Source organism: Carcharhinus amblyrhynchos, chromosome 20 (genome assembly GCF_965287045.1).
Source record: "Carcharhinus amblyrhynchos chromosome 20, sCarAmb.v2.hapA, whole genome shotgun sequence".
Taxonomy (NCBI): domain Eukaryota; kingdom Metazoa; phylum Chordata; class Chondrichthyes; order Carcharhiniformes; family Carcharhinidae; genus Carcharhinus; species Carcharhinus amblyrhynchos.
Window position 1 is genome coordinate 40,172,178 of NC_137343.1, and position 21,368 is coordinate 40,193,545.

The 21,368-nt window shown below is 42.4% G+C and overlaps 1 protein-coding gene across 1 annotated transcript in view; it reads left to right on the forward strand.

Annotated features, from left to right (window-relative positions):
- sppl3 (signal peptide peptidase 3) overlaps nucleotides 1-21,368 on the forward strand; it is a 181,963-nt gene that overhangs the window by 69,157 nt on the left and 91,438 nt on the right. The window contains exon 2 of the mRNA XM_080208443.1: nucleotides 3,125-3,202. Coding sequence (XP_080064569.1) covers nucleotides 3,125-3,202 — 78 coding nt within the window. The remainder of the gene's footprint in view (nucleotides 1-3,124; nucleotides 3,203-21,368) is intronic.

Sequence of the window (21,368 nt, forward strand, 5' to 3'; positions counted from 1 at the left end):
ATGATAGGGAGAAACTGAGAGAATGGAATAGAGTCCTTGCAAGACATGAGCTAAGAAGAATTGTAGTCAAGATAACTGTGGAAATCAATAGGCTTATTGTGAATATTGGTCAAAAACTTGTTTCCAGAAGTTGCAATAGAGAGAATATTGGAAGCAAAATTAATGCAAATTTTTGTTTGGAGTGACATCAAGAAATGGCTTTCGGTCAATCATCAGTGTACCAGCAAAAGAGGTAAAACATAAAATACCTGCAGTGCAGAAAGAGACCGTCTGACCCATCGCATCTGCGCCGACTCGCTGAAAGAGCATCCCACCTAGCGGCACAGTGATTAGCACTGCTCCCTCACAGTGCCAGAGACCCAGATTCAATTTGGCCTTGGGTGACTTTCTTTCTTCCCATATCTGCATGAGTTGCCTCCAGGTGCTCCAGTTTCTTCCCGCAGTGCAGATGTGAAGGTTAGGTGGATTGACCATTCTAAATTGTCACTTAGTGTCCAATGATTTAGATTAGGTGGATTAGCCAGGGTAAATATGCAGTTACAGGGATAGTGCAGAGGGAAAGGCCTGGGTCTCTTTCAGAGAGTGGGTGTAGACAAATGGCCTTCCTGCACTATAGGGATTCTATGATTAATCCTGAGCTCTCTGCAATCCTCCAGTTCTGACCTCTGCCACATCTGTTAGTGGTGTTCCTTCATTTAAGACTTGGTATTCTTTCCCTTAACCTCATAGCGTTTCTGCCGTTGTCTCTCCTCTCTCTTTCCTTGTCATTCTTTAAAGCGTATTGCTTTGAGCAAGCTACCAAGCTTTTTGTCACCTATCCTAGTAACACTGTGTAGTTTGATCAATTTTGTTTGCTAACACATCCATGAAACGTCATGGGATATATAAATGTAAGTTGATGTTGTGATTTCTAAAGAACACCTTGTAGAGTTCCTTTGGTTGGTCAGTGGTAGTTCCAAGACTGTTTGAAGTATGGTTAAAATGCCATTGTGTCTGAATAATTGAGCAATTAGTTTATAGTGCAAATGTCTTAAAACTGCATTTTTAAGTTTTATTTTGTCAAATCACAACTGCATACCTCAAATATCACTGGGTATGACATCATTGACTTTGGCGGGCGAAAACACTTTGACCAACTGAAAGCGACCCTCTCATTTATTCAGCATTTTTATTGACAAATGAGGTCCACATGATGCAGTTAATGTGAACTTGGGCATTCTGCACTAAGAAATCTTTCCCCAAATTTTCTCTCTTGGTTGTAGTTTAATATCTGCTGCATTTTTGCCTTGATTGCCTTGAAATTCCTCAATAACTGTTGCTTTCAAAAGTGCTAATGTGGATTAACCTTGCTAGAATAGCTCATTGTTTAAAATCAATGTTAAACTTTGGGATTTCATAAAATATTACATGCTACTGAAGATCTATAATTTCATGGGCCTAAATTCATGACAACTTTCAAAAGGAATAGTATCATTTAGTTATTGTGTCATTGGATTCTGAGTTAAAGTGCTTTTGAAAGCACTCCAGGATTATTATAACTGTGGCAAGGCAATCTTGCATGAACAGCTTGATAATGACCTGTCCATCATCAATAGAAACAGGAATCAAAAGAGATGTGGAATTTTCAACCAATCCATTATTATGTGATTTACACTGTTGCCAGCAATTAAAATGATCGATGTGGATTCATCTAAACTGAGAATGCATGGATGTAAATTATAACATGGTTTATATTTCATTCTGAATTTTGACGTGAAAAGATTATTTGAAGCAATGCTCAAGATTGTGACACTAAGCCATAGCCTAATGCAAATTTTGTCTAGAAATCTTGCTCAATTCGGTGTTCCCTGGGGAATTCAATATAATTGTTTTTTATTAAACTATAAACGATCTTCAGCTTTAACAGTTTTTTTGACATGAGCAACTTGATGAAAGTATTAGGTCACAATTACTTGTAAGTTTTTCAGGGGAAAACATGTATCCCTGCAAATGTTTATAATTTTGTTTTGAGTATACAAAATGGCAATGGGTAGTGCAAATTGCACTGAGGGTGTAGGTACACTACACAGACTGTCACAGTTTAAGAGGCAGCTCAGCAGCATCACAAGGACAATGAGGAATGGGCAATAAATGCTGAGTTTTCCAGCAACCTCAAACCGCATGGGTGTCATTAAAAAAAAAAGATTTTTAGGGTGTATACACAAGATTACATTTGCTGTTGGGGAAATAAAAATAAACTACTAAATGTGGTGCGTTGACATTTAAAGAAGCTTTGCATTCTGTATTTCTGTTTGTGTTGCTTCATGTTTTGGAATTGTAGTTCTCAGTGCAATATGGCTAATTATTAGGGAAGTTGTTCAATAGTTAGTTTTTTTATGGATTCAAATAGAAATGCTTTATTTGGAGGAATTGCTGAAGACTGCATACACACATCTGTGTTCAGAATGAGCTGAAATTGCTTCTCAATTTCTTGACAAATGTTTTATTTTTGGAAAATTATGGATTGCTTCACAGCTGAAGAGGTTCTTTTTAAGGGTAGTGACTTTTCGCATGGAGAAATGCGACAATCAACTTTTACAGCGAGGTCTTACAACCATCAATGAGAGAAATTACCAGTCACACTGCTCTAGTCATGTTGTTTCAGTCTGTGTTGGTCAGGATAGTAGAAGAATTCACCTATTATCTTTTACAGTCATCTGAGTTAACCAGTGAACCCAGTTGTGTTCGGCAAGAGTGTGTGCTAAAGTCTATCAAGTGAGACTTGAACTATACCCTCAGACATGAATAATAATTGCCATCATTGGCACAATACTAACTCTCACCTCAGAGTCAGAGTGGTGGCAATATGATAATGCAGACTCACCAACTGTATGCAACTACACTTCTGGCAAGAGCAGTTGAGATTGCTGACATGGTTTTGCATTTTTCACTCAACTTTACACATTGGAACTGGGAACTTCCTGTAGTTCAGTTGGCCAATGAGAAAACTTGACAAGACATTTGGAAAGTTTAATCAACTTAACAAACATAAAGTAGTTTGAAAAATACATTTAAAAAATGTTTAAAGATGTAATGTCTCTTGCAAATATAGAAATCTAAATTCTATTTTTGTTTCCTCCTATAGGGCCTATTCCCTTGTGGATTCCAGTCAAGTTTCTACCTTCCTCATCTCCATTCTACTCATTGTCTATGGAAGCTTCAGGTATGTGTGTTGTTAACTTGGGTAGCAGAGATGTATTTATATAGGAATTGTTTGACTATGCGATGTGGATGACGAATGTGGTACAGGCAGCTGGGCTATGATGCTGAAAGCTATGACCCCTGGCAGCTGAATTTTTGGAAAACGTGGGGAGATGTGAGAGAAGTGGGAAGTTTAGCCGGATGAGAAGTGCACCCAGAAAAATCAGAGGCCAGCAAATCCTGTACCACCTTATCTGCAGCAGAGACGGTCATGTCAGAGTTGTGTACCTGAACCTCACCGGGTGATGTTTAACAGAGTTCACCGCCATCAAATTTTCAAGCCAGAACACTGCCAAAGACAAAGAATGTATTGGGTTAAACATTCAGGATATCCCACGGTCTGAATCCTTTGTCCAAAAAACATGATTTATGCACAGCCATATTTTTTGCTATTTTTGAGCAAGAAGATTTTATTTTATAGGATAAGCACACATTCCCTACTTTAAAAATGGTGACACACCTTAACTCATTCTTGTTTTCTTCCCTTGTCATATAAGATTATTCCAACAGGAATTAAAAGAGATCAAAGCAAAACCTGCAGCAAGTGGAAGGAAAAATTCCAAGTATCGAGTGACCAATGGAATATTCTTTGCAAATTGAAATACTAAAACAAGCCTTTTATGTGATTTTTTTTTGTATTTCAGTCTCATTTTATGTTTTTTTTTCATACTCTATTGCGTGTAGGAACAAGAGAATTATTAGCAAATGATGACAATTTGAGCTATTCACACTTGCCCATTTTTGGTGGATCACCATTTCTCCTACCTTTTTCTTCTTTACCCTACTCTTTAAGCTCAGCTAATTATCTCTTGAATCTATGTGTCTAATTCTTTGCCATGGTCTTTTCAAGTTGTTTTAAGTTCCATTTCTGTTTGGCACGTTGCATAAGATGCTGCCATGTAAATAGATGCTAGGTCATGTAAAAGCCATATGACTGTTATTCATCATATGATTTGGATGAGAATGTAGGAGGCATGGTTAGCAAGTTTTCAGATGACACCAAGATTGGTGGCATAGTGGACAGTGAAGAAAGTTATCTCGGACTGCAACAGGATCTTGATCAATTGGGCCAATAGGCTGACGAATGGCAGATGGCGTTTAATTTAGACAAACGCAAGATGATGCGTTTTAGTAGATTGAACCAAGACAGGGCTTACTCAGTTAATGGTAGGGCATTGGCGGGAGTTACAGAGCAAAGAGATCTAGCAGTACATGTTCATAGTTCCTTGAAAGTGGAGTCACAGGGTTGTGGTGAAGAAGGCATTCAGCATGCTTGGTTTTATTAGTCAGAACACTGAATACAGAGTTGGGACAACTTGTTGCAGTTAAGTGCGCAGTTCTGGTCAACCTCTTATGGAAAGGATGCTATTAAACTAGAAACAGTGCAGAAAAGATTTACTAGGACGCTACGGCGATTTGATGGGTTGAGTTATAAGGAGCGGCTGGATAAACTGGGACATTTTTCTCTGGGGCGTAGAAGACTGAGGGGTGATGTTACAGTGGTCTATAAAATAATGAGGGGCACAGATAGTCAATATCTTTCCCGAAAGGTAGGGGAGTCTAAAACTAGAGGGCATAGGTTTAAGGTGAGAGGGGAGAAATACAAAAGTGTCCAGAGGGCAGTTTTTTCACACAGGGTGGTGAGTGTCTGAAACAAGCTGCCAGAGGTGGGAGTAGAGGCAAGCACAATTTTGTCTTTTAAAAAGCATTTAGACAGTTACATGGGTAAGGTGGGTATAAAGGGATATGAGCCAAATGCAGGCAATTGGGACTAGTTTCAGGGCTTTATTTTTAAAAAAAAAGACGGCGTGGACAAGTTGGGCCAAAGGGCCTGTTTCCATACTGTAAACCTCTCTGACTAATCGTATCATAGAATTGTAAGTGATCAGAGTTTTTTATGTAAGTGATGAGGGAATAAGACAATCCTGAAGGAAATCATGGGATTCCATTTCTTTTTTTAAAAAAATCAATGAATTGGGCTAACTTCAAATGGATAGAGTGGGGAGAAAATGGTTGGTCTCATGGAATCGTTTGGCAGATGCAGGGTCAATTTGTGGTCTGTTCTTCTGAATTATCCCACCCCTTATCCAAGTTTGACCTTGGACTGAAAATACCTCACTGAAGGTGGCTTTCTTTAAAACAGTTGCTTTTTGGCAGAATTGATTTAGCTTAATTATACAAAGTTTGGCTTGTGGTTAATCTCAGAACTAATTTGATATCTTCTGGTTTTTATGATTAAGCATGTTGGACGAAAATGTAGAATCGACGGGAGGCAAATTTATTAAAATATATATAAACCTTCACTGTTTCCTACTTTGAATGTTGACAGATTTGGAATTAAAGTTGACTCTTCAACTGTAGTCCCTTCAGATTAGTACCAATGATAAGTAGCTGTTTATTCCTGAGATCAATCAGGCTGTTGACCTAAACGAGATATTTCTTAAAACACCACTTATGTAGTCTTAAGGCTAATGTCCATGCTACAGAGGGAGCTGGAGGAATAAGGGGGAATTGTCAAAGATAATAGAGCAACATAGGTTTTTAAAAAAATTATTAGTGTCATGAGTAGGCTTACACTAACACTGCAGTGAAGTTATTGTGAGAATCCCTTAGTCACCACATTCCAATGCCTTTTAAGGGTACACGGGGAGAATTTAGCATGGCCAGCACACCACATCTTTTGGACTGTGGGGGGGAAAAAAAACCAAAGCACCTGGAGAAAGCCCATGCAGTCACAGGGAGAACACGCGGGCTCCACATTGATAGTGGCCCAAGCTGGGAGTCGAACCCAGGTCCATGGCCCTCTGAGGCAGCGGTGCTACCCACTGTGCCACCAAGAGGAATAACGACATGTTGAAACTGCTGAATTGGAGGACATTAATCAATGGAGCAGCCAGTCTGAGAAAGCTGAAGGGAGAAATACTTTTCTCATGCATTTTTCTATATTTGAATTTCTTGTTGTTACTTTTTGGCATTTAAAGTTTTCTCTAAATTAGTATTCTGTTGCAATGTTTGATAGTAAAAGGAATTAATTACAAGCGTATAACTATTGAGAACCAGTTGACTTAATGCTGTTGGACCAACATGTGAAACTAATGAAACTATGACGCTTAAGAAACCAAAATATTCTGTCACTGTTCAGATTTCTGATGTTTTCCCTTTACCTGGTGAGGTTTCACTGGCATTACTAGAATAAATGCCAAATTAAATCATTTTGTTTTGGTCTGGTAGTAAATAATAACTCCAAATGTTCTATTCACCAACAGACAAGTTAACTGTTGTGCACTATTAGCAACATGGAAATCCTAGGCATGCTAAAATCCCCAGAGATGGATGATATTAAACTTCAAGTGGTAAAGGGGATTAGAGAGGATATGTCAGTGCACTGATGGCTTCACTGAGCACTGGGGTGATAAATCTGAAACTGGAAACTACAGACCATGATGTGGAGATGCCAGCATTGGACTGGGGTAGGCACAGTAAGAAGAGATTGCCCTCTTACTGTAACTACAGACCAAGCAGTTTGCCATTAATCCGTGTGAACCAAAAATGTAAACTTCAAGATTACCGTACACGAATAATTTTGTAAACGTGAGTCAGCCAGGACAGATCCTAAGCAATCTTCACTTGTTCAGTAAATATTCCTATCCAGATTTAACTGACAACAGATTGATCCCGATAGCTGGCAGTGTTTGAATTACATGTGCATACTGCTATGCTGGATAGAGGATGTGAAGTAAAGAGGTGGACCTTCATTCTCTGACCCAATCATCGCTATATGAACAGCAGGCATCCTCCATATACCACAGTATCAATGTCCACTAGGGTATTGCTTGGGAGATTTACAACAACTCCTTTATAAAATATTTTTAATAACAAGCCTATGTACCTCTGAGCAGCCCAGCAACCAAACTGCTCATCCGTAAATGCCAATCAGATAACAAGCCATCTCCTTCACATGGAAAAGGCACTGATGGAAGAAAGAGTGAAGAATCAAAGCAAGCGGGGATTCTTCCAAAGGCAGCACAATTCCAGATCTTGTCCGGAACTCTGGAGTTGGACAAAGCAATACAAACCATCAAGCCAATCACTGCTGCTGGTTATGATGACATCTTCTAAATTCTTAAAACACCTTCTGATTGACCAAACTTTTCACAAAGGTGATACGTGAGGGAAGACTGGCTAAACCCTGGTTGGACTAAAGTTATTGGGTGCAATTCTGCCCAAAGAATTTAAAGTGCCAAATTCGTGGAAAAACTTGAGCAAATCCCGCTGCTTTCTCCAACGGGATTTTCAAAACAAATCTCTCTCACTGCCCATCGAAGAGAGCCCTCACATGAATCCTGTTAAAAATCAGGAGCTGTCGCCTATTCCCACTGGATAAGGCCAGCAAGCATAGTGCTGAGTGGGCCGCTGCACATGTCCATCAGTCATTATGGAGATCAGCGCATACAAAGTAGCCCTGCACTACTGGCCTTTCGATTGACTCTGTGTGTGTCTCTCTCTCTCTCTCACGCGCACCCCCCCCCACCCCACACACACACACACACACACACACACACACACACACACACACACACACACACACACTCTCTCTCTCCCCACCGCTAAGCCAGGCCCACTAATCAGATTTAAACAGCAATTTCAATATTTAAATCAGCTCCATGTTGATTCTTGACAGACGGTGCTGCGAGTAATGAGACTAGCGCCTTAAAGAAACAGGAATAGGCTGCCCTGGGTTTTGTCTTAGCCCCATCCCTGTTCAACATGTTTCACCAATGACAACCCCATCCTGGTCTCAGAAAAGGCACATAATATTTGGTATGGCACGTGGGCTCAGAGCTGAAAGACACACCAAATAACGATATTACAAAACTGGCTGGCCACAGAATTGTATGGTGCAGAAGGAGGCCATTTGTCCCATCATGTCTACACTGGCTTTCCAAATGGGCATTATGAATGCCATTCCCGTTCCTTTTCCCCAATACCCTTGCATATTATTTACGAGTACCAGTAAAACAGCCTCTTTAACATGCTCCATCTTCATAATGCCAGCACTAAGAGGGAACTGAACATCAACTTGCATAACCAGAGGCTGAAGCACAGTGATCACCCTGTTTACCTAGGTGTCATCCTAGATCATTGCATACAGACAGCACCTCACCAAGACTAGAAAAAATTAAAATCTACAATCATCGTCTCACTTAGGTGGCCAGTACTCCTAATATCAGATCAAGACCCGAATGGCTCTTGCTACCACATACTCAACTGCAGAATACTGCACACAAGTATGAAGCCTGCACACACCAAATTTACTAATGTGCAACTCAACTCTGTGCATCATCACAGATATTTTTAGATCAACTGTCCTGAGTCCTGATCCTGAGCAACATTCTGCCCCAAAATCAGGAGTTTTAAGAGGCAAGCTGCTGGAGTAGATCTACTTCAACCCAAGCCTACTCTTATTCAGGGACCTCTTCAGCCAGTACACTTTTCCTTGCTCCATATGGTTAGCCTCATCATGTTGAGGAGTAACAGCTGAAAATCTCCACCAGGAACTGCTGTCTCATTGAAGACCCCACTGATCGTCCACGTGGCTTTGATTTCCCCATTGACGAAAGGGGACCCTTGTTTCTCGACTAGCCAAAGCCTCTGAGCAGCCACCCAACATCAATGGGAGTTGCCCAAGACCATCCAGACTGCAGCTGTGGTGCAGTCCAAACAATAACTCATATTGTTGAGTATGCCAAGAATGTGAAGGCAGGCTTAAAGAATTCCATCTGTACATTGCCAAGGCTATTGCTTGTCTCTGATTATGGACTTGCTAAATAAATAAATGAGAAAAACATACAAAAGAGCATCATATAAATGTAGAGACAAAAATGGGCATTGGGTCATGAAGATGTTATTGCGAGAAGTGACTAAAAATTCAAACAGAGGTAGGTTTTAAGGACAGTTTTAATGGATTGGGTAGCGGTGAAAGAATTGTGGAATTTATAGAGACTTTCAGCACATGTGGGACCTAAGTGGTTGAAGAGGCACTGCCAATAATGGAGCAAATGAAGGTACACACAAGACCAGCTCTACATGAGGAACGGTGCCTTTCAGGTTGGGAAGGTTGTAGGGCTGAAGGAAATTAGAGATTGGGAGGGATGAGACTTTAATGGTTTGCCTTAATTATCTTACTGCTTGGTGCACTTGTCAACTATGCAATTAATGGAAGCTAGTCCCAGGATGTTACCAGAATTCACATTGCGGAAATTAAAACCTGTGAATAAACTTACTAAACTTACTAAATGCGCATTTGAAAAATTAATTTTAATTTTGCAGTGTTATATCTTAATGTAGTTAGGACTGGCCGCTCGACCAAATATGTCATTGGTCACATTTATATAAAGAGCATCCAGAATCTGTGTTTTATTTTGCATTAAAGAAACCTTTGAAAGTTAGAAAATTTGTAGCTGTTTTTCCTCTTCTAGTTTCTACACAAGACAATTTATATTTTTCTGAGCTTTATTTTAACAATTCAAAGGACTCCAATGTAAGTAGCTCACAAAAGCTACAACGATCTACAGGCATATGTAGAGAGAAGGAATAGAAGCATATACCGATAAGATCAGATGAATTGGGTTGGATAGGCTCATATGGAATGTAAATGGTTGACGCCTGTTGGGCTGAAAAGCTTGTTTCTATGTTGTACCTTCTATGCAAGACAAAATACAAACTTTTAGTGATGGTAACTGGGTTCCAAGACCTGGAATGAATTACACGTAGAATACAGCTATTGTACTTCCATTGCATTGAAACAGTGTTTTCAAAGGAAATAGGCTATTTCTATTAAGAATCTCTTCAGCAAATGTTAAACTTTTGAGTTGAATGTTCTGCTATCCACCTAAAATAAGCACATAATTGTATGCCTGATGCTAAAAGATGTGCAGAGAATGCATATTTTTTTCATAAAATGAAACTTTTTTTTAGACTGGAGAATGTTCATTTTCCAGGAACTCTGACCTGGTAGTTGCCTTCGAATGTAATAATGTAGTTAAATAATTTGGAGGAGAAATAAACTTGGACGTATCCGTAATTACAATTCTTATCAGAATTGATGGAAAATCTTTGTTAAGTGTTTCAGGAAGCACAGTAGGACATTTGCAGACTAATCCTTTTGTGTTGTATGGTGCTCCAAATGGTCCATAGTTTTATTCTTATTCGAGTATTTTTCTATGCATCTCACTTCAGTTACTGAACATATTCTTCTAGTTGAATGTTTTTGGGATGTCTTGGTATGACCGTATGTGTCTCTTCTTGGGATGTTACTTTAGCTTGTCAGGGAGGTCACTAGGCATGCTCTTCCAAATCCATTTGACAGCTGTTTAGTTAATTAACTATAAAGATGCTCTAAGTTTATTCATGGTGATTAATTCCATTATTTTACATAAAACATGGAGCTGAGAATAATGGTACCTTCTGTTTTCTTGTTGAACTAACTTCCTTTCCCAAAAGCTGAGACGATCTTAGAGGACATTATAATCCATCCCCTATCTGGAGCAGACGAGTGAAGGAGCAGAGGGACAGATAAGAAATTACCTGTTTTAAAAACCTGTTTAAATAAGTTTAAAGCACTTTGTAGTAAGAACTAACTTTGTAGAACTGTTTAAATCATTTAAAAGCATTACCGCTTTAAGAATTCTGAGGGAGTGGTTAGAAGGGAGTGTGGGCCAGCAAGCTTTAAATCAGCGCCAGGTTTAAAAGGAGGCCTGGTGTAGACAGCGGGCAGCGGAGTGAGTGGGAAGCAGAGTGAGCTATTAGGGCTTAAGATCAAAAGGGCTGGGGGGAGAAAGGGCCAGGTAAGTTTGTGTGGAAATTTTCGTGAATAATGGAGGGGCATGTGATGTGTTGTCTCTGTATGATGTGGGAACTGGTGGACCCAAGGGTACTTCCCAGTGACCATGTCTGCAGTACGTGCAGGTTGCTGGAGGAGCTCCAGCTCAAGGTAGATGAGCTGGCCTCTGAGCTACAGACACTGAGGCTCATCAGGGGGAGGGAGGGTGCCATTGTCAATGGGGTGCAAGTGACATCCATCCCCCCTGGACTGGCTAAATCTAAGGGTCAGGAACAAGAGGGGGGTGGGGAGAGGAGGAAGGGGGGTTGGGGAGAGGAGGCCTCAGCCTCTCAATCTGCATAACAGGTTTGAGGTTCTTGCTTCCAGTCTGGACGAGGACGAGGGAGGTGAGGTCGGTGAGCAAACTGCACACGGTACAGTGATGCAGCAGGGCATAGGCAAGGAGAAGGTGAAAAGGAACGTAGTTGTAATTGGGCATAGTGGGGTGAAGGGTATTGACACTGTCCTTTGTCACAATGACAAAGTGCACAGAAGGGTGTGTTGTCTGCCTGGTGCTCGGGTCCAGGATGTCAAATCTGGGCTGCAGAGGAACCTGGAGTGGGAGGGTGAGAATCTGGTCGTTGTGGTACATGTGGGTGCCAACGACAAAGGCAAAATGCGAACTGAGGATCTGGGGAGGGAGTGTGAAAAGCTGGGAATGGAATTAAAAAGTAGAACCGACAAGGTGGTTATCTCTGGGCTACTGCCTGAACCGAGTGCAGACGGGCGTAGGGTTGACAGGATTAAGGAAGTGAATGGGTGGCTCAGGGATTGGTGTGGGGGGAATGGGTTTGAATTTATGGGGCATTGGCATCAGTATTGGGGTAGGTGGGACCTGTTTGGGTGGGATGGGGTTGGTCTGAACCGTGCTGGGACCAGAGTCCTGGCGAATCGTGTAAAGAGGACTGTAGACAGGGCTTTAAACTAATTAGTGGGGGGGAGGGTGCGAGGGTAGGTGACATTAAGAGGCCTAAAGTTAAGGAGAGGGTAGAGGCTGAGGATGTCCCAATAATAAAGAGAGTAGGGGGCGTGAGTATGGTTGGTGGCGTTCCGGCAAATAGGGTCCAGGTGAAAGCTGGGATGAAGGCACTTTATCTGAATGCGCGAAGCATTCAGAATAAAGTGGATGAGCTGGTGGCACAGATTGGCACAAATGGATATGATCTGGTGGCCATTACAGAGACGTGGCTGCAAGGTGACAGGGACTGGGAGCTGAATGTCCAGGGGTATCAAGTGTTTAGGAAGGATAGGCGGGAGGGAAAAGGTGAGGGGGGGGGGCGTAGCTCTGCTGATTAAGGATAGCATCAGGGTGGTAGCAAGGGATGATATTGGAGCCAAGGAGCAGAAAGTGGAATCGTTGTGGGTAGAGATTAGGAACAGCAAAGAGAGGAAGACGCTGGTGGGTGTCGTCTATAGGCCCCCCGAATAATGATCTGGAGGTGGAGCGGGCTGTTAACGCGCAAATAAGTGTGGCGTGCAGGAATGGGACGGCCGTAGTTATGGGGGATTTCAATCTGCATATTGATTGGTCGACCCATGTTGGATGCGGTGGGCTCGAGGAGGAGTTCTTGGAATGCTGCCGGGATAGTTTCCTTGAACAGTGTGTGTTGGAGCCGACGAGGGAGTGAGCTATCTTGGATCTGGTGCTATGTAATGAGGCGGGTAGAATCAGGGACCTTGCGGTGAAGGATCCTCTTGGGGAGAGTGATCATTGTATGGTGGAGTTTCTGGTGCAGATGGAGGAGGACAAAGTGGGTTCCCGGACACGTGTCCTTTGTTTGAACAGAGGGGAGTACGGTAGGATGAGAGAGGAATTGGCGAATGTGGACTGGGGGAGCGCGTTGGAAGGTAGGTCTGCTGAGGAGCAGTGGAGGATCTTTAAGGAGATCTTTCTTGGTGCTCAGCAGAAATTTATTCCGATGGTCAAAAAGGACGGTAGGAGGAGAGGTAATAAGCCGTGGATAACGAAGGAGGTGAAGGAAAGTGTTAAATTAAAAGCGGAGGCGTTTAGAGTAGCTAAGAGTAGTGGGCGAGAAGAGGATTGGGAGAGGTTTAAATGTCAACAAAGATTGACAAAGAAGTTGATAAAGAAGGGTAGGAGAAACTATGAAGCTGGGCTAGCGCTTAATATAAAAAAGATAGCAAGAGTTTTTATAAGTATATAAAAAGGAAGAGGCTGGCTAGGGTGAACGTTGGACCCTTAGAGGATGAGAAGGGGGACTTAGTGGTAGGGGATGAGGAAATGGCTGAGGTCTTAAATAACTTTTTTGTTTCGGTCTTCACGGAGGAGGACGTGAATAATTTGCTGGGTGTTAGCGATGGAAAGGTGGTAGGACTGGAGGGTCTTAATGACATTACTGTTACTAGAGAGGCGGTGCTCGACAGACTGGAGGGGCTGATTGTGGACAAGTCCCCAGGACCGGATGGAATGCATCCGAGGGTTCTGAAAGAAATGGCGGAGGTGATAGTGGATGCCTTGGTGGTTATTTTCCAGACGTCGCTGGATTCCGGGGAAGCGCCGGAAGATTGGAAAGCGGCTAATGTTATGCCGTTGTTTAAGAAGGGTGCCAGGCAAAAGGCGGGGAATTATAGGCCAGTTAGTTTAACGTCTGTTGTAGGTAAAATGTTAGAATCCGTCATCAAGGAGGAAAAAGCGAGGCATCTTGAGGGGAATTGCTTGATAGAGCAGACGCAGCACGGTTTCGTTAAGGGGAAGTCGTGTCTGACGAATTTACTGGAGTTCTATGAGGATGTGTCTAGGGCGGTGGATAGAGGAGAGCCGGTGGATGTGGTCTTTCTTGATTTTCAGAAGGCGTTTGACAAGGTACCTCAAGAGGTTATTGCAGAAGGTCAGGGGGCGTGGAGTTGGGGGTAGGGTGTTAGCGTGGATAGAGAATTGGTTGTCAAATAGGAGGCAGAGAGTGGGGGTCAATGGGTGCTATTCGGATTGGCGGTTGGTGACTAGTGGAGTGCCTCAGGGGTCGGTGCTGGGGCCTCAGCTTTTTACCATTTATATAGATGATCTGGAGGAGAGAACTGAGTGTATGGTGTCGAAATTTGCTGATGACACCAAGGTTGGAGGAACGGCAAATTGCGCGGAGGGTGTGGAGAGTCTGCAGAAGGATCTAGATAGGCTGGGCGAATGGGCCAGGAACTGGCAAATGGAATTTAATGTTGGCAAGTGCGAGGTGGTCCACTTTGGTAGGAATAATGGTAGGAAGGATTATTATTTACGTGGAGAAAAACTGCAGCAAGCGACGGTGCAGAGGGACCTCGGGGTCCTTGTGCATGAGTCGCAAAAACCCAGCTTGCAGGTGCAGCAGGTGGTCAGGAAGGCGAATGGGATGCTGGCCTTCATAGCGAGGGGGGTTGAATATAAAAGTAGGGAGGTCTTGCTGCAGCTATATAGGGCATTGGTGAGGCCGCAGCTGGAGTACTGTGTGCAGTTTTGGGCGCCGTACTTACGCAAGGATATTTTGGCCTTGGAGGGAGTGCAGAGGAGGTTTACTATGCTGATGCCGGAGTTGAGGGGGTTGAGCTATGAGGAGAGGCTGAATAAACTAGGCTTGTACTCGTTAGAGTTTAGAAGAATGAGGGGCGATCTCATTGAGGCGTATAAGATGATGAATGGGATGGATAGGATAGAGGTGGAAAGACTCTTCCCGCTCAGAAAGGACAGTAGGACTAGGGGGCACAGCCTCAAGATAAAGGGGGAGCGGTTTAGAACGGAGTTGAGGAGGAACTTCTTCACTCAAAGGGTGGTGAATCTCTGGAATTCTCTGCCCGTTGAAGTGGTGGAGGCTACCTTGCTAAATATTTTTAAGACGCGGGTTGATGGATTTCTGATAAGAGAGGGGATTAAGGGTTATGGGGAGAGAGCGGGAATGTGGAACTGAGCCACGGCAGATCAGCCATGATCTTATTGAATGGCGGGGCAGGCTCGAAGGGCCAGATGGCCTACTCCTGCTCCTATTTCTTATGTTCTTATCATTAAGTTTAACAGCAATCATGGTATTAGTACTTTTGGAGGCATTTGTAATATTTCACCCCATGTCATTTACCCCCTCCTGGGCTGTCACTACATCCGTTTCTCTCAAAGTCCTATCTAACATTTCTGCATAATACGGTTCTCGTGGCGTATCGATAACTCACTATGTCATAAGTGTTGTTTTTAATAGCATGCTTAATTAAAATCTGTGTGGTTTCAATTTCATGTTGACTTGCAAACTGTTTCTTAGCTCAAGGTGCCTGACTATATTTTCTTGTTGTCAGCTCTGAGACCTTGTTTCCTTCATCAACTAAGGCTATATTTCACACGGTGGCACAGTGGGTTAGCACAGCTGCGTCACAGCGTCAGGGACACGGGTTCGATTCCCAGCACACTGTGCGGAGTCCGCATGTTCTCCCCATCTGCGCATAAATTTCCTCCCAAAACCTGGAAGACATTCAGATGCATTGACCATGCTAAATTGTTCCTTGATGTAGCTGAACAGGTGCTAGAATGTGGCAACTAGGGGATTTCACAGTAACTTCATTGCAGTGTTAATGCAGCCCTCCTGTGACACTAATAAATAAACTAAAAAAACTACCTGTTCCATCATAACACTTGCAAAGCTATGCAAGCTTTCTTTTTAATTTTACTAAACTTGCTCCATCGCCATTTCTTTGTGCTTATTCAACTCCAAAACATTATCATTCTGAATCTCTCTCTCCAGTAGTGTTAGTTTCTGTCTAATGGTCCTCAGTGATTCATCTGAAAGTGTAACCATAGCGTGACTTTCACTTGGTGAGTCTGTACAATTAGTCAGTCATAGAGAAACAGCATGGAAACAGACCCTTGGGCCAACTTGTCCATGCTGCCCTTTTTAAAAAAATCCCGAAGCCCACATTTGGCCCATATCCCTCTATAACCATCTTAGCCATGTAACTGTCTAAATGCTTTTCAAAAGACAAAATTGTACCTGCCTTTACTACTACCTCTGGCAGCTTGTTCCAGATACTCACCACCCTCTGTGAAAAAATTGCTCCTCTGGACACTTTTGTACCTCTCCCCTCTCACCTTAAACCTATGCCATCTAGTTTTAGACTCCCCTACCTTTCGGAAAAGACATTGACTATTTAGCTGATCTATGCCCCTCATTATTTTATAGACCTCTACAAGATCATCCCTCAGCCTTCTATGCTCCAGAGGAAAAATGTCCCAGTCTATCTAGTCTCTCCTTTATAACTCAAACTATCAAGCCCCGGTGGCATTCTAGTAAATCTTTTCTGCACTTTTTCTAGTTTAATAATATCCTTTCTTTCTATAATAGGTGACCAGAACTGCGCACAGTATTCCAAATGTGGCCTTACCGATGTCTTATACAACTTCAACAAGACATCCCAACTCCTGTATTCAGCGTTCTAACCAATGACACCAAGCAAGCTGAATGCCTCCTTCATCACCCTATCCATCTGTGACTCCACTTTCAAGGAGCTATGAACCTGTACCCCTAGATCTGCAACCACACACACACACACACACACACACACACACACACACACACACACACACACACACACACACACACGTGCCCTACCATTAACTAAGTCTTGCCCTGGTTCAATCTACCAAAATGCATCACCACATATAATACGTAATTACCTCATCTGTTCTTGTAACTTTCTTTACCTTCCCATCAAAGCGTCACTGCAATTGGTAAGAATTTTTGCATTCCTTCAGAAAGGGAGAACTGTATTTATGCATCACCTTTCACAACCTCAGTATATCCCAAAATGTTTTGCAGCCAATTAAGTATAGATGAAGTGCAATCACTGGAGTGATGCAGATCTGGGATTCCCAACTTGGGGTGTGTAGAACTCAGGGGGTCCATGGCAAGATGAGCACATTTGAAAAATGCGGCAGCATTGCTTGTTCAATCAGAGGTTGACTTAGCCTCTGATTGGACGTGCATGAGTAGCAGAGGGATGGGAAGAGAGGGCCTCGTAACGGAACTGTGGGGCCGGATGTCTGCATCAGAGAGGGGTCTGTGTGTCCGATTTGAGTATCACCTTCCAACATCACTCCTCCCAATAAAAATGGCAAATGATAAGACTTGAATTTTTTTGAATAGAATTTCTCAGATTACACACTTTTAAAGAATGAACGACTTCCAAAGATTGATGTTAAGAGGCCATGGGAGGTTGACAAGGCCGGGGTTAATCTGAGGGGGCTTTGCAGCTGGTGAATGTGTTTGTAACTATACCTCTTTCTAATGTATGTATAAATACATTGGACACCATGGTGGCACAGCAGTTAGTGCTGCTGCCTCACAGCATCAAGGACCTGGGTTCAGTTCCTGTCTCGGATGGCTGTGTGGAGTTTGCACATTCTCCTGTGTATGTATGAGTTTCTTCGGGGTTTCCTCCCACGATCCAAAGATGTTTGGATTAGATTGGCCATGCTAAATTGCCCCTTAGTGTCGGGGGACTAGCTAGGATAAATAGGTGGATTAATGGGGTAGGACCTAGGTGGGATTATGGTTGGTTCAGACTTGATGGGCTGAATGCCCTCCTGCACTGTTGGGATTTTATGATAAAAGTAGAAAATACTTCTTTACGCTTGATTTGTGTTTGCATCTATTTCGTGGCAAAAAAGGGGTGCCAGCATTGAGTAGTTGAGGTTTCCTGATGCACTTGGCATATCACTCGAGGTTCTGCAGCTCAGAAGGTCCTGGAAACCCTGATTTACATAAATACAACAGCCAAATTGCACACAGCCAAGTCCTGTGAATAATCTTAAAACAAATGGCTGAATACTCTACCCCTCAATCAGTATAATTGATGTAAATATTTGCTCAGGTCCGAGCAGAACGACCCTGCTTTTTTAATATTGCCTGTGATCTTTTATGCTCACCTAAAATCAATTAGACTTTTGTTTATTTTTCATCTAATGAAGTTTGCTGATTCATGGTTAAGGTCTGATGTTGCCTTCCTGGAACACAGCCAATTCACTGGAATTCCCTCCTTACTGTTTGTAGGGTTTGGTTACTAAAAGGATTGTGTATATGGGAACTGCTATCAGGTGATTAACATCATTACAGCTTGATAGAATCTTAAGTAATAAATGAAAGATTTGCAGCAATAGGGAAGACTATCCCTTTAAGTAAATGAAGTCTGAATAGTTGGTGACCACCATTCTTGACCATCTTTGCAAGGCTGGTTTTAAAATTGCTTTTACGTAATTCTAGTCCTGCCTCATTTCTAAAGCATAGGTTTTAAGACTGGCTATAAAACAGCCAGGAATTAGTAAAACTGGCAGAGCAGAATATGTAATGACTTGCTAGAAGTCAGTCTTTCAGGTTTTAGGGAGCTTACATTTGGCCTGCAGCCAGTGAACTGTAACCCAAGCCTTGGCAAACACTGGCAGACACACATCTCACTGACACCAATACAAAAGGACCAATAAGTGGATAATGTAGTACTATCATGTACTGTTGAATAATGATGAAACTGTTAAATGTAACACTGCTTAATCATCCAAGTATAGGTAGAAATAAAAATAAAGCTTAAAGTTTTTTCCTGTTATCTCTATGATTAAAATAAAAACAAGTTTGATCTTTCATCAGTCTATTTTTAAAATCATTCTTTTTGGCTTTGTACTGTTCTGCACTCGAGCTTTGACTCTTCTCAAATATCATTGTGAAACTACTCAATTATTTGAAAATAATTATTTGAATAATTGCAATAGTTTTTATGTAGAAATTTAATGCATGTTTTGAGATCTCAAGCTGCAAAGCTTTGGACAAAAGTTGCGCAGAAATGGTGTCAAAATTTATACATTTCTGCAGTAATCTTATTAAGGAGAATTTATAGCAAAACTTTCCAGGAAATTCAAGACCATTATTTACACTTGCATATTACAAGCTGCCGGCTCGCTGATCTATCCCAAATTTTACGCACTGAGGCACAGCAATTTTTGTAGTTTTGCAGTACCATGGTGACCTGTAAGAAGGACTGTGGATCACATGTTCTGAAAGCAAGCATAAACTTTGGATAATGTATCATATGTAGTTTATGTAGACAAGTTTCCTTTGTTTAAGAAAGGGGCCATGTTTTTGAGGATGAGTGCGTGATATAGGCTGATAGGATAGAGGAGGTAGATGTTCTGAGGGAAGATGTATTCGCAATTTTGAAAAACCTGAGGGTCAGTAAGTCCCCTGGGCCAGATGGGATACATCCCAGGATACTTTAGGAGGCAAAGGATGAGATTGCGGGGCCTTGAGTTTTGGTCTCTGGCCACAGGGATTGTGCCAGAGGATTGGAGAGTGGCGAATGTTGTTCCTCTCTTCAAGAAAGGAAATAGGAATGACCCTGGTAATTATAGGCCAGTTAGTCTTACTTTGGTGACCGGTAAGTTAATGGAAAGGGTCCTGAGAGATAGGATTTATGACCGTTTGGAAAGATGCATTTTGATCCGGGATAGTCAGCACGGTTTTGTGAGGGGTAAGCCCTACCTCACAAATTTGATTGAATTTTTTGAGGAGGTAACTAAGTGTGTAGATGAAGGTAGAGCAGTTGATGTCGTATACGTGGACTTTAGTAAGGCATTTGATAAGGTTCCCCATGGTAGGCTCATACAGAAGCTAAGGAGGTGTGAAATAGAAGGAAATTTGGCCAATTTCGATAAGTAACTGGCTGGCTCATAGAAAGAAGTCCCACAACACCAGGTTAGAGTCCAACCAGTTTATTTGATAGTAATCTTACAAGGTTTCGGAAATGGTGTTCCTTCGTCAGGTGTGTGGTAGGTTCTGATCAGAGAAGGGCGTATAAAGTCACACACAGTTTACAGAATACTGATTAGAATGCAAGTCTTCATTAGAATGTAACGTCAACAGATAAATGAACATCGCTGGACAATCACCAGGCAAGACTGTTCCCTTCCTGTTGGCGAACACTTCAGCGGTCACAGGCATTTGGTCTCTGATCTTTGGGTAAGCATTCTCCAAGGCAGCCTTCACGACACATGACAGTGCAGAGTTGCTGAGCAGAGAGTGATAGCCAAGTTTTGCGCACATGAGCATGGCCTCAACTGGGATCTTGGGTTCATGTCGCACTATCTGTAACCCCCATGACTTGCCTGGGCTTGTAAAATCTCACCTACTGTCTTGTCTGGAGACAATACACAGCTCTTTAACCTATACTAATGCTACCTCCACTCACATTGTCTGCATCTTTAAAACTTGAATAGCAGGTTAGCTGTAAAGACTTGCATTCTAATCAGTATTCTGTAAACTGTGTGTGCCTTTATATGCCCTTCTCTGACCAGAACCTTCCACACACCTGACGAAGGAACACCATTTCCGAAAGTTTGTAAGATTACTGTCAAATAAACTGGGTGGACTCTAACCTGGTGTTGAGACTTTTTACTGTGTTTACCGCAGTCCAACGCCGGCATCTGTACATCATGTCTCATAGAAGACAGAGGGTGATGATGGAAGGAAAATTTTCAGACTGGAGGCCAGTTACCAGTGGTGTACCATAGGCGTTAGTGCTGGGTCCTCTGCTATTTGTGATTTTTTAATCAATGACTTGGAAGAGGGGGCTGAAGGGTTTGTTAGTAAACTTGCTGATGACATCAAGATTGATGGAGTAGTGGATGAGGTGGAGGGCTCTTGCAGGCTGCAAAGAGACGTTGATAGGATGCAGAGCTGGGCTGAAAAGTGGCAGATGGAGTTTAACCCTAATAAGTGCGAGGTGATTCATTTTGGTAGGACAAACTTGAATGTGGATTACAAGGTCAATGGCAGGGTTCTGAGGAATGTGGAGGAACAGCGAGATCTTGGGGTTCATATCCACAGATCTTTGAAGGTTGCCACTCAAGTGGATAGAGCCGTGAAGAAGGCTTATAGTGTGTTAGCACTTATTAACAGGGTTTGAGTTCAAGAGCCGTGGGGTTACGTTGCAACTATGCTGGACATTGGTGAGACCACATTTGGAATATTGTGTTCCATTCTAGTCACCTCACTATAAGAAGGATGTGGAAACATTGGAGAGAGTGTGCAGAGGAGATTTACCAGGATGCTGCCTGGTTTGGAGGATAGGTCTTATGGGGAAGGTTGAGGGGCTTTCCTCTTTAGAACGGAGGAGGGTGAGAGGTGACTTAATAGAGGTTTGTAAGATGATGAGGGGGGATAGATAGAGTGGATGTGCAGAGATTTCCTCGGTGGATGTAGATGTTACTAGAGGGCATAAATATAAGGTTTGT